Here is a 14,871-nt window from a genome sequence, read left to right as displayed (position 1 = left end):
CTACCCTATCTGTCAGCATAGACACCCAACAACCACCCCAGTTCAATAATGCCGAAATTCTTGTCTCAAAACTACAAATTAATAAAAACAAAAATGTAAACATTGTCTGTGTCTACATTCCCCCAGGGAGGAACACAAAAACCTTAGAAGACTTCTTATATTGGTTATCCAATAACTACCCCCAAGAAACAATGGTTCTTGGGGATTTCAACATTGGCTGGAACACTTGCTCTTGTGAAACCCCCACAACCCACATAAGCCTCTATGGAGTTACTCAAATCATAACCTCCCCCCACCAGGACAGGAAAATCCAATAAAAAGGAAAGTACCCTAGACTGAATACATGTCAATACCCATCTTTAATCCTATAAATCAGGCACTTTGCCTGATGACCTAAGTGACCACTGTCTCACCTATGTAATCAAGCTCAAAGTAGACTGCTCCTACCAACCCACCTATAGAACATTAAGAAACAACAGAATTTTATTCTCATCAAGATTCAAAATGAACTTAAGGCATGCAACTGGTCAATACTAAAAAGTCTCTCCCTAGATGAAGCAGTAGCATACTTTAACACAAAATTACTTGCTATTATTAACTCCCATGCTCCCAGCCACTCTATTAGAAACAAAGTTAATATTGCACCATGGCTTTCTAAAGATACCAAAACCAAAATTTCACTCAGAAACAAAGCATGGGCCACCTTCCAAAAAACAAAAGCCCCACTTGATCAACTAAGATTCAGACATCTAAGGAATGACACCAAAAATCCATAACCTTAAACAAAAAGAACTACTACTACCATCTACTGCAAAAACACCAAAACAATCCTCAAATGTTCTGGCAGGAATAAACAAACTACTCCACCCGGGCCAAACCTCCACACCACCCCCCCTCAGATTCCCAACAAAAATCCCCAGTAGACATTGCTAATAACTTCAACAGCTTCTTCACAGAGACTATACAGTCTCTAGCCAGCCAACTCTCTCCCAATGGCTCTAATTCTAATGCAGTCACACCCAGTACCCAAACATACTTTACCTTCCAACCTGTTCCTACTCAACTTATTCATGCCCTACCTCATGCCGACCTCCTCCCAGCAGACTACCTGCAAAAGGCTGCTGACAGCATATCATACCCCATCTCAATCTTGATCAACAGAGCTATATCTGAATTTACTGTACCCACTATATTGAAAATCTTCCATGTCATACCTCTCCATAAAGGAGGCAGTTCCACTGAACTGTCAAACTTTAGACCCATAGCTATTCTGTCACCTCTAGCTAAAATTATGAAGTATGTACACATACAGCTCATGCACTACCTTACACAGAACAAGCTGTTGTTCAACTTTCAGCATGGCTTTAAGCCACACCACAGTACTACTTCTGCCCTCCTCTCTTTCTCTAATGTCATTAACCACAACCACAATAATAACAAACTATCCTCATCACTCTTTCTAGATCTATTTAAGGCTTTTGACATGGTTGACCACAAAATGCTTATAAATACCTTAGATCTATCCAAGGCTTTTGACATGGTTGACCAGAAAATGCTTATAAATACCTTGAAGACCTTCTCCTTAAACAACCATGCACTCCAATGGTTTCACTCCTACCTGGAGGGCAGGCAACAGGCAGTCCTATGGCAGGACAAGCTATCATTTTGCCTACCCATCACATTAGGAGGCCCCCAGGGTCCGATACTAGGACCCCTTCTTTTCTACATCTTTATCAACGACCTTCATTCAGTCATCCCAGATGCTACCTGCATTCAATATGCGGATGACTCCACCTTGATTTGTTCTGACATCTCACCAGCTACTTTATTCACATTAACCCACAATGTAATCCTAAACCCCAACAAAACTAAACTGCTCCTCTTCTCCCCCACATGCGGGACCCCCCCCTGCCATCCTTCAACATAACCGCTAACAATGGCACTATCATCTCCCCAGAAGCCCAAACTAAACTACTGGGTGTCATAGTTGATAACAATCTGAAGTTTGATGTGCATATCAATCAAACTATCAAAACCATTAATAAAAAACTTGGCTCTCTTTACAGAATCAAACCTTTCCTTACCCCACTTGCTAGAACTGCAATTGCCTGTTCCCATCTACTATCAACTCTTCTCTACGCCTCCCCTCTATTCGTCAACTTAAACAAAACAGATCTTAATAAACTATCATCCTGCTATAACCACATTGCCAGATTTGCACAGCCTACCGGACACACCACTGTCACAACCTTAATCGCCTAGGATGGCTTGAACTGCCTAGCCTACTGCAGTTCAAGAAGCTAATAGTGGCACATAAAGTCCTTTACCAACCAGAAAATACACCTGCACTAAAAAATATTATCAGCCCCTATACCAGCACCCGGCCACTGCGATCATCCTCTAGACTCCTAGTTCAAACATACAAATCCAACTACTCAGCTGGGACTCTCCGTTTGCCAACTCTGTTGGAAAAAACATGGAACAGACTCCCAGCTGACTTGACTCTAGAACCCTCACTAACTCGATTCAAAAACAAACTCAAGGAATACTTCAAAACTCATTGGTTATGTCCTTGCACTAACCCCGACTAGTGCCCTCTCTATTACTTAGGTGCCTTACCTTCAACTACTTCTAACATTTTTCTACCACACCATTTCAGGAAGGGTCAACTGTATAACTGCTGCTCAATGTGTCTTAAACCTGAATGTAATGTTATGTATATATAACTTTGAAAATAATGTTATGTTTTGTAAAGTGTTTTATAATAAGTTAGTACTATATGTGCTAAACGCTGGTATTGCTTATGACTGTAATCTGCTTGAAACTAACATTTACTAACTGTTCAATGTGTATTATTATCTTGGAGCTTTTCTCCCCGGGCCTCCGCTGAAAATGGACATATATCCCGTCAGACTATCCCGGTCAACATATATATATATACACACACACACATATACACATATATATATATATATATATATACATATACATATATATATATATATATATATATATATACATATATATATATATATACACATATATATATATATATATATATATATACATATACATATATATATATATATATATGCATATGGATATAGATATTCCAACTCAGAGATCATACAATACTGGGGAAAGGGCATATTCCCCATTGCGCAGTGATCTTGCATCACTGTTAGTTTTCCGGTTGACAGAATGAGCAGTCAATGAAGTTGGGTGAACCTATATCTATATCTGTATCTATATCTATATCTATATCTATCTACATTAGTGGTAAAGAATATGTGTGCACACACACACACACACACACACACACACACACACTATGAATAGCATATATAAGTGTCAGGGCATGGGAGCTTCATGTGGGGGAGAGGGAACAAAGTCCCCCTTGTAAAGCACTGGTTTTGTGCTATAGTGTGGTGAGAGTCGTTCAGTTGTACTGTGTATAAACAGATACTAAACATTTCACATAGTCATACAGCAGATGTGTAACTATCATTGTATTACTAGTATGAGAGCTTTTTTATGATCATTGCATACAAAACAATACTAATCTAATCTGACCATAGTAAATCACTGTAGGAGTGCTTGTGTAAATTTCTCATGGTTTCATTTACAATTCTTATCTGTTTTTACTGAGGACATTTGAGATGCATTCTGATCAATCAAGTCAGTGTGAACATTGAAGGGGGTTTAATTACTACATATGTAAACATTATATATGTGTGTATGTGTACATAACCATGCACACACAAAATGATACACAACACATCTTGCAGATTTTGAGACTTAGTTTGGTTGAGCAGTCAATAGTTTCTTCAAACAGCAAAGGCTTAACAAAATCTACATTTTATTTTACTGTTACTGGCATTCTAAATTACATAGCTCACAAACTTCCATCTCCAAAAGGTGGAAAACTACCAATCATAAAGTGTAATAAATGGTCAAAATGTGGAACTCTAACAACCCTCTACTACTACCAACTAGGAACACGATTTGCGAGAGATGCAATTACATTAGGAACCTAGAGTCTATGCTCTGTCCCTCACAAGCCAGTATATCTGGCACTGAGAAGGTTGTCAGCACAATCACTTAACCTCAAACACCACACACACTTCCACAACACACACACACACTCACATATGCAGATATTCTTAACAAAAACATACCCAAAGAAAGGAGATCTCAGAGGCAAAAACACACATGAACTCCACAACCCTCCACACCACATACTATGCATAGTCCACACACTTGTGTATCACAGCCACTAAGGCTTAACCATAAACCTAACATATTAGTCATAGGAGAGGAGACTCCATTGTGAGACAACACAGATGTGCCTCTCACCAGGCTGGATAAGGAGACGGTCACGGTTAGTTGTTTTTATGGTGCTAGAATCTGCCATATAACACATGCACTCAAGTCTCTTAACAACAGGTACTGCTATGACTCTGTCATAGTCTATGTCTGTGTGAATGATGTGACACGTACTTCCGAGACACGATTGAGCTTGCTGAATATGTGTCCCAGGCAAGTATGTCCCTAGCCTTAAGCAGCATTCTACCATCACCCACAATGATGCCTCAATACAAACAGAAAATAATTGACTTTAACAACTGGCTTAGTTTCTGGTGTCATTCCAGGGGGATCCAGTACCTGAGAGCCTGGGAAGATATGACTGACAGACCATGATGCTTTGCCAGAGATGGCCTGCAACTGTCTCACTTGGGCTTCAGGCTTCTGGCAAAGCCTCATGCCTCCCCCATAGTGCCTTTTTTAGGAAAAGTGATGAGGTCAAAACTACCAACATAAAAATTTCAACAAAACGCAAATTGAAGGTCATGCTGCTAAACGCTAGGAGTCTAAACATGAAACTGCACTCATTGCAAGCATTCTTAACCCTGGTTCAAAGTTGTGGAGAGCGCCGCAGCCTTACGTGGTTACTCATCCTATCATACATTCAGAGCCCAAAATGTGGATAGCAAAGCCAAAGGAGGTGGAATTTCAACATATATTACAGACATACACACCTCTACGCTGATCAAGTCAGTATGATGCACATGAGACGCTCCAGGTGCAGTTAACCACTGGCAAGACCACTATTCAAATCATAGCTATCTATAGTCCCCCAAATTTGACTCAAAATGCCCACTCTGCCTATGTGGACCTCTTCGAACCTATCAAGATTCAACCTTTTACCCTGATCCTGGGCGACTTTAACTACCCAAACATACATTAGAAGAACTACTCATGTAAGAACACAAATGCCCAGAGATTTCTCGATTTTGTCAATGCAAATGCCTTGGAAAAGCTAGTTGATAGCCCTATAAGAGGTGATAATATCTTGGACTTGGTATTAACCAACATGAGTAATCACTACAGCATCCCTACAGTATCATCCTCCCTGGTGAAATCTGACCATACAGAAGTCACTTTCGAAGTTACTATCTCCCCCTAACCCCCTCTAGCTAGAGTCAAACAAATAAATTTCTAAAAAGCTGATTATAATCTCCTGAGGGATGGTATAACAGCTTCACAGGACACCCCCCCCCCTGTAGAAACTGGTGCCAATGTCCAGATCTACACCAAAGTACTATATGACCATTTATATAAATGCATGGAATCAAGAATACCCTACAAGATGAAATCATACTCCGCAAGGAAGAGTAAACCTGTCTGGTGGATATCTGCAATAAATAAACTCTATAACAAAAGGAAAAAATTGCTGTCCAGGACCAACAAGGAGCAGGTGCCCAACTGGAAGCAATCTCTCCTTAGCGTGAACAAGCAAATAAGAGCACTAGTGAAATCCTCCAAAGCAAACTTTGAGTCCAAACTGGCCACATCTACTAGAGACAATCATAAGGCCTTCTTCACATATGTCCGCACTCTGAAAGGTAGCACCCAGATCTGCTCAGAACCGGTGGCTAAGGACACCACATACACAAATGCCATAGATATAGCCAACTTGCTGGCTGACAGATTCAGCAAAAACTTCACCCCATTCTCCCTCCAATCAGTAAATCAGGACATCCCCAGTACCTGCCCTCCTCCAATAATCTCTAGGGAACAGGTCATCACTGCCCTCTTCAAAGGCAAAAAATACAGCCTCCATGGGACCCGATAACATCCCAGGCTGTATCCTACGTGAACTCAGGTGGGAACTTGCAGCACCATTAGGCACCCTATTCAACTATTCAACCAAAGCCTGAGTACCGGCTTTGTCCCTGCTGAGAGGAGGACAGCCACTGTCATCCCTTTGCACAAAGGTGGAGCATCTACCGATGTGTGAAATTATAGACCCATCAGCCTAACTAGCCTGATCTACAAGGCTATGGAATGGATTATCATGGACCTCATTAACAAGGACATTGGCAACCTCCAAACACTCAATCCTCCACAGTTTGGCTTTGTCAAGGGGTGGTCATGTCCGTTAAATTTGGTCGACTTCTTTGAGACAGTCACCAGTGCCATGGACAAGGGTAACATGATGTCCACTGCCTACCTTGACCTGACCAAAGCCTTTGGCACCATTCCCCACTCAGGCATAATAGATAAACTCTCTCAACTAGGCATCAATCCGTATGTTACCTGATGGGTAGCAAACTGGCTCACTGATAGAACCCACCTAGTCAACAGAGGAGAAACCACCTCAAGTAGTAGACCTGTAACGAGTGGCGTACCCCCAGCGATCGGTCTTGGGGCCTCTGTTATCGGGGATATACTTTTCTGAGTTGCAGGCCAAAACCAATTGGTTACAGCTGACCGAATTTGTACATGTTTGCAAGCTGGGTGCTGTCATCAATTCTCCTAGTGATGTGGACATTTTCCAAGAGGGTCTCACCCAAACAAATGACTGGTGCCAGAAATATGGTCTCAAGCTGAATACCAAAATATGCATCATCATCCCCTTTGGGGAGAGTGACATCCCCACAAATTATCACATTAATAACAACATCCTAAGTACGCAATCATTCGTGAGGGATTTAGTTATCCAGGCTGATAGCAACCTGACTTTTGACCACCATGTTGCTTCTGATGTACAGAAAGCTTTCTACATGGCCCATCTTATAAGTAAAGGTATCTCATCCAGGGACAAGGAGGTCATAACATCCCTGAATTCTTCCCTTACAACTCCCATTATTGAGTACAATGCCTCTTTTGGCATGCACCTCTGAAAGCACATGCAGCAGCTGGAAAGACCACAGAGGTTCCTCACCAGGAGAATCCAGGGCCTCAAGTATCTATCCTATACTGACAGGCAAAAAGCCCTGTCTTTCTACTCATTTTCATACAAACTCCCCAGAGGTGACCTCTTAGGTTCATAAGTTCATACTAGGCTATCTGCCCTAGGGCATTTATAAGCCTAGCCAGAGTGTGTTTGGCTTTCGCCACCCATTTTTAATTAATTTTGCTATGCCCTTTTTTGAGGTTAGTATACTGTGCCTCTGTCTAACAGTGACACAGAAGTGATACCCGGGGTAAACCTACAATCCCCCATCCACTCATCAAGATTCCTCTTGAAGAGAGTCAATGAGGGACTCTGCCTAACCTGGACTGGGATTTTATTCCAGAGTGAAGGGAGCCTCTGGGTTATGAATCTGTCCCTCCAGCATGTCCTATTTATTTCAGTGCTGAGGTTCAAGTCTCTCGAACGGGTAGCTCAATGGGATTTGGATTTTCTGAGATGCAGCATGTCCATTAATTCCGGGTTGGACATGGCTTTATACATCAGGCACAGATCGCCTCTGAGCAGGCGGTATGCCACTGAGTAGAGCTGGAGTTTCTTTAACCAGGCAGTATATGGCATCTGTTTGAGCCCTTTGATCCTCTTGGTGAGGTACTTTTGGGGTCTTTCCAGTTGCTGCAGGTGTCTGGTAAGGTACATCCCAAAAGGGGCATTGTACTCAATTATGGGCCTGATGAGGGATGAGTAAAGAGGCACGATGACCTCCCCTGATCTAGATGTGAATCCCTTCATGATTAGGTGGGCTATATAAAATGTTTTTCTAACCACTTTGGCCACATGGTTGTCAAATGAGAGATTGCTATCAACTTGGGTCCCCAGGTCCCTAATTACTTCTTCCGTACTTAATGGATTACCACTTATGTGGTAATTTGTGGGCACTTTGTTTTGCCAAAGGGATGACTATACACTTTTTGGCGTTTAGCTTGAGGCCATGGCTCTGGCACCAGTTGTCTGTTTCTATGAGGACCTTTTGGAGGATGCTTGTGTCAGATGGAGAGTCGATTATGGCGCCCAGTTTGCAGTCATCTGCGAACTTGGTCAGCCACAGTCCTTCTGTGTTGGCCTGTACCTCTGAGAAATATATACTGAACAAGAGAGGTCCCAGGACTGAGCCTTGTGGGACGCCACTTGTAACTGGTTTGGAGTCTGACATGGCTCCAGCAATTCTAACCATGTGGGTTCTGTCCTTGAGTCAGTTTCCAACCCATCTAGTGACATAGGGGTTTATATTTAAGCTGGTAAGCTTATCTATAATGCCCGAGTGGGGTATTGTATCGAAGGCTTTTGCGAGGTCCAGGTAGGCTGTGTGGACCACCTTCCCCTCGTCAATGGCCTTGGTGACTGTTTCAAAGAAATCGACCAGGTTTAAGAGGCAGGATCTGCCCTTAACAAAGCCGAACTTGGTAGGATCCAGTGTCTGTACGTCCCCAATATCTTTATTTATAAGGTCCATGATGATCCTTTCCATAGCTTTGCAGACCAAGCTAGTCAGGCTTATGGGGCGATAGTTTCCAGGATCCGTTGAGGCACCACCTTTGTGGAGAGGGACCACCGTTGCTGTACGCCACTCTTTGGGTACATATCCTGTAGTAAGGCTGAGATTGAGCAGTAGTTTTATGTTTGGGTTTAGCTCTTCTTGGAGTTCATGTAGGACGCAGCCCGGGACACCGTCTGGTCCCATTGATGCTGTGTTAATTGCTTTGGAGAGGGCGGCTCTTACCTGAGCATCTGAGATGTCAGGGGGGCAGCACTCTGCTGGGATAGATATTTGCCCTTTTGGTGGGGGGGGGGATTTGCGCTGAACCTGTCAGCTAGGATGTTGGCAATGTCTGTGGGTTCTGTGTATTTTTTGTCATTTTGGACTAATTCTGAGCATATCTGGGAATTCCCACCCAGGTTCCTAACATAACTAAAGAAAGCCTTGTGATTATCCTTAGTGTCCTGTGCAATTTTTCTCTCGAAGCTGGCCTTAGACGATTTTATGAGTGCCCGTAGTTGTCTGACATACAAAACAATCTCAAACCCTGTCTTCATGGGACTACTGCATATCCGCAAGTCAAGCTCCTCTCGAGTAATCCACACACGTGACCTCAACCTGATCTGTGACATCAATAGGACTTGTTGGTGGGAAAGATTTGTGTCCCAGAGACTCCCCCATCTGTGGAATAGACTCCCTCTCCATGTCAAGCAGAGTACCCTCTCCATGTCAAGCAGAGTACTTCGATATTCCTTTATAAGCACAACTTGGATAACTGGATGGGAAACAGAAAATACACCTTTGGGATTCCACCTGTATCCCTGCTGGACTGGGGCATCGGGTGCTGACTTGGCTAAACATGGGATAAACTCTTGGCTAGGCTTATAAGGGCCTCAGGGCTAATAGCCTAGTAACTTCCTATGATCCTATGAACTTATTAATAACTTTAACTAGGAAGTTAATATGATAATAAAATATCTAAAAGTTAGCTTAATAATTTAATATGACTCAGAATTATTTACCATGGATATTATTATTTAAAATATCTTAATACAAAAAGTGTGATAGGCCTCTCCAGTGTGGAGCACTGATGTTTGAATACTCAAAATGTGGAATATTCATCATAATGAGACACACTTGAAGGGTATACAAGATTGAGATTTATGTTAGTAAAACTGGTGTCCCACACATACTTCTCAATCTTTTAGCACAAGAAATCTGGACAAAGCCTAAAGTATGGGGTTTGGAGGTCCAACACAGGGACAGATTTTAAGTATTGCTCTTATAAAGTTAGAAGTTGCTAAAATAACAGTTTTTTTGTCAGCAAGTATTTTCTTAAGGGGTGCACTGTGACACCCCCTCCACTAAGCCAGTAATTAAGGGGCCTCAATCTTTACACTGACACCAGTGAGGGATGTTCACTTGGAAAAGAAATAGATACATACAGTATTTTCAGATGCAGCTCTCTGCACCAAGCACAATTTCCCTTAAGAGCACACAGAGAAGACACTCAGTCTAGATGCTGGTTCTCTCTCTCTCTCTCTCTAGGCCCCCAATAAGACTCCCCATTGGCACAGCTATAGAGCTGAGTCCTTAGCCGAGTGTTTCAAGCCAAGTCCTCCACTACACTGTCTATGAAACCAGTGGTCTGTGTTCCTGCTTCAAGTAGCTGACACACACGCTCTTTGAGATTTGATTTACACACACACACACACACACACACACACACACACACACACACACACACACACACACACAATCTCAGTTATGTCCAGACTATAAGGTAGTTCTACCACCACCAGAACACTCCAAAGCCACCTACTCTAAACTTTTATAAGGGTACACAATTATACTGAGTAAAATTAATACTAATACAAATGGAGTGTTTGACCAATGCAGCAAAGCTTTCAGGAGTGATCACAGGGTCACCAAATAAACATAAGTATTCTCAAAGGTTAAAATATTCTCTAAAAGACCAGCCACAATGAACAATTTAAATATATTTAATAATAAATAATAAAAGAACATGAAAATACTAAATATCTATTTACAAAAAACACCAGAGTTTCACTCAAAGGAAAAATAACACTGATGGATAGATTCACACAGTTACAGAAAAACAGTACATAACCAATCCCACTATATTTTCTTGCCTGATCTAAACATTACTATTTCCTGGTTACTTACAAAAGCAAGACAATATGAAGTGGGTGAGTTGTCTTCTTTCTTTGTCAGGTTTCTAAAACAGACTGCCCCGAGACTTTGTCTCATCTAGTGTTAAAACATCATTTCAATGACTGATTACAGAATGACATCACATACATCTGACCCTGGTTCCCACACTACCCCCTTTGCAAGAAACTGAACCAGAATTTAGCACATACATGTTGCCATACATACAGATAGAGCTTTGTTGAGATGTGTTATAGCATCTGGAAGCTATAAAACCATTTCAGAACTTCTACCCTTCCAGGGTAGCAATTAGTTCACCCCTAAGGACAATACAGTATGACTCCTAGTCCTGGTTTTCCAGACATTTTGTCTCTGGCTGCAATCAAAACTGTAAGATACAATCTTTATGGTCTAAACCAGGTAATTTAATTTCATACTGTTTTTCAAAGTTAGCTGGACTGATATTAATCTCTTCTCTTCCAGAATCCTATGTTATAATATATTCATTTCAATAGTTACAATACAGTCTGAAATACAGGTGTACTTCTTTTCTGTCCAGCAGGACCCACTGTCCGTACATTTTTAACAGAAAAAGCTTTACAAATGCAGTTTCAACACAAGCACCTGTACAAATCAGTTTGATATACAAATGACATACAATTCTTTACAAAACTCCAGCTAGCTATGCTGGCATATGTTACACATTCACTGCCCTACTTCTCCTAGCATAGCTGGCAATACCTCACATCATCAACTTCCAGAAAGTTGATACTTCAACAAAACATACTTCAACAAAACAAAAAATGCCTGAAAACCAAAAGGGGAAAAAAATCTCCCCTCTTCTTGTTATTTGCAAGGGGCAAGCTCCCACCATCACCCCACCGAACCTATATATCCCAACATGATGATTAAACTTACAAGAAAAAGGGAGAAATCTCCCTAGAAAGTGAATCACTGCCAGAGCGATTCACACTGTCAATGATTTTCTAAGCCATTTGACTTATATTTTTCTGCAAGTTACTAATGGTCAGGGGATTTCTCCTCACTTAATATTGTGTAGGAAAGCTATCTGAAGGATATAAATTCTGAAACTCAGCTGTCTGTCATTATTTAGTAACTTAATTCCTCAGTGAATTGCCAGAAAAAAAGCACAAATTTTAAAAGTAACAGCCTAGAAATTTGACAAAAAAAATTTAGACATTCTGCAAAAATCTGGAGAGTTGAGAGGTATAGCCAAGTTATCTTCCCAGTAGGCTTGCCAACTTTGTATCTTTCCATTTCCTAGCAAATAAGCCACACCCCCTGGATAATGAAAACACACTCCTTGCCTCATGTAGCCACAATGCTTTTAACAAGTCACACAGTCTGCATGGGTAACCTTAGATAATATGTTTCTCTATGCAAAGTATCCCATGGTACTTCCCTCCCCCACTTTTTAATGTCACCCTGGCATATACCCCAGCGCTCTATAGTTTTACTTCCATGCTTGCCCCTTATAGTAACCAAAGTACCTTTGTTTTGTTTTCTCACAGTCTAACTTGTCATCTTTTTTCCACATCCTTGCAATACATACTAACTAGCCAAGACTGTACTGTAAAAACTTTGATGAAAAGGTTATAATTATGCTGGGAGTCTGGGAGCCACAAATCCCCAGAAGCTATGAGGTACTAAATGCTCTGAAGTGCATTATAGAGTTTTTTTCAACAACCTTTGGTCCAATATTGGTCTGAAAAAAAAGTCACGACTAAGGAAAGAAACTACTACTCAGTTTTGTAGTAACTACAAGGCTAACAACACAGTAGTTACTACAAAACTGAGTAGTAGTTGCCCACAATTTGTGAATAAGATGCTTGTGAGGTCATACAAATAATACCTGGGATGATTGCCTTCCTCCAAACCAGCAAAAAAGGTAGTGATTTTCCATGTACCCATATAGTGTTAAATTGGGATGAAAGTGAAATGACAAATTGTCATATATTTTAAATTGCTGCTGTCATTTAAACACAGCATGCCTCCTTAGCCTCCAGCCCAAAAAACAGACACCTTCTGAAATCAAACTAGGAAGAAAGTGAAAAAACAAAGAAGTTGAAATGTGTTGTTGTACTCTGTTGCTGTCAGCTGTTTACATATGTAGTGTGCCTTCTTTTCCCTATACCCAGAGAATATCCACCTGTATACATAGCTGACTTCAACTAAAGAAAAAGTGAAAAGATAACACTTACAGTAATTCTTTCTAACTTGTTATTCCCACGCAGTACAGTGACCCTAGACAAACTTAATGGCTATCTGTGCACACCTATAAGGTGTGATTTTGCATGAAAGTTAAAGAAATGATCACAGTGTCCATAGCCCCCACACAAATTACAACAAACTCCACACTCACCTCTGACTGGGGTCAATTTTAGCCTGTGTGGGGTTGATGGCTGAGGACCCTACTAAGTCACTTATATAGCAGAATAATGGCCCACAGAAACAGTGAAGTTCCAGATGTTCTGTGATGCACTTTATTCTTTATGTTTTCACTATCCAGGAGATTTATGTATGCATCTACAATACTTGTTTCTCTCACACACAAACACACACACAAAATGCTTTCTATAGGAAAATTGGAATAACATCACTATGGTATGTATTTGTGGTGTTGGAGAAAATAAGAGCACCTGAATAAAACCCACGCAGAAGTAAGGGGGACATGCAAACTTCACACAGATGGAGCCACAACTAAGAACTCAGACAGGAAGAAAAGAGCTGTGAGATGGCAACAGTGTGCCACTGTACCAACAATGTTATCCTTTTCCACACATTTGCCCAGACCACCAAAAATAGCCACTTATTGTGTGCAGTGCTGATGTCTGACAGTGATGGAAAGGTGAAGAAATTATAGGCAAATTGTTGCTCTTGCATACACTTCAACCGCCCCAAACACATACACAAGTATAAGCCACAGTGATGATTGTTATACCGCATTTGAATGCATATAGGAAATCCAAGTGAAACTGTAAACATTTTAAGAAACATACTTCAGAAATGTGTTATCCCCCAGAATGATGCAAAATACCTTTCAAGTACTCATTATAACTGAATTTCCAGAAAGAGAACCCCAGATCCTGACAAAAAACAAACAATAAATAAATAAAACGAATTTAAGTAACAATCCATAATAAGATGGTTCTTATTCCAGTATGTGTACTTGAACCTCAGATAAGCAAATAAGGGTAATCGGTCTTCCCGAATTCCAAGCGGTAACCTGAAAGTCTCTGAACTAGTATTAACTGTTTAAAAGTTCGTAAAGCTGCCTGTTTCTTAATGCATTTTTAACAGGCTATTAGAAATTTTGGACTGCTGTTTTATTTTTTGCATTTATTTTTAACTGATGTTGCAGTATGTGTAATTGAACCCCAAAACTTCGGACAATGTTTCCTTACCATTTTGCATATGTTTCTTTACCAGAAAAATTAGAGCTCTTCAATTTTTTGATGAAGCCCCTGAACTCCTTGACTTCATTTTCGAATGCGATAATTACCGGATTTTTTTCGTCTATTTTGCCGTAGTAAGATGCTGACAAAGGTTCCATCGCTGTAGAAAAGACAGCAGATTTTATAAGTATTTTCGCACTTCCAGCGGTAGAGGCCATGGTGTAAACAGATACTGCACAAGCCGTTGCTAGGACACGGTCGCCTTGGCCAGCCTACCCTCCTACCCCCGTGAGACTGCCCAGTGTACGCATATCTCTTACCTGTCACATTTTTGCCTCGTATTTTTGATCAGTCAACCTAAAATTTGTGGTTTTCTGGATTTTTGTAGCAATTCGGTGAGGACTGAAGTCACAAAATAATTACAGGCATTTTAGCTTCAGACTTCATATTCTTTAGAAAAGGCATGGCAACACAAAATATTTTATTCTAACAACTAAGTTTGTAAAAGCAATATTTAAAATTTGTCCCAATTTGTACCCCGTTATTTT

The 14,871-nt window shown here is 40.9% G+C and overlaps 1 protein-coding gene across 1 annotated transcript in view; it reads right to left on the bottom strand.

Moving 5' to 3' along the window:
* The window catches only part of CFAP54 (cilia and flagella associated protein 54), a 2,749,537-nt gene extending 2,735,003 nt beyond the window's left edge, over positions 1–14,534 (bottom strand). The window contains exons 1-2 of the mRNA XM_044087198.1: positions 14,370–14,534; positions 9,122–9,158 (exon numbers count right to left, since the gene is read on the bottom strand). Coding sequence (XP_043943133.1) covers positions 9,122–9,158; positions 14,370–14,481 — 149 coding nt within the window. The 5' untranslated portion in view covers positions 14,482–14,534. The remainder of the gene's footprint in view (positions 1–9,121; positions 9,159–14,369) is intronic.
* Positions 14,535–14,871: the final 337 nt, after the last annotated feature.

The sequence above is a fragment of the Protopterus annectens genome, chromosome 11.part0 (assembly GCF_019279795.1).
Source record: "Protopterus annectens isolate FY-2018-M chromosome 11.part0, PAN1.0, whole genome shotgun sequence".
Taxonomy (NCBI): domain Eukaryota; kingdom Metazoa; phylum Chordata; order Ceratodontiformes; family Protopteridae; genus Protopterus; species Protopterus annectens.
The sequence above is the reverse complement of the archived record's forward strand: the minus strand, read 5'-3'. Positions and strand labels throughout refer to the sequence as shown.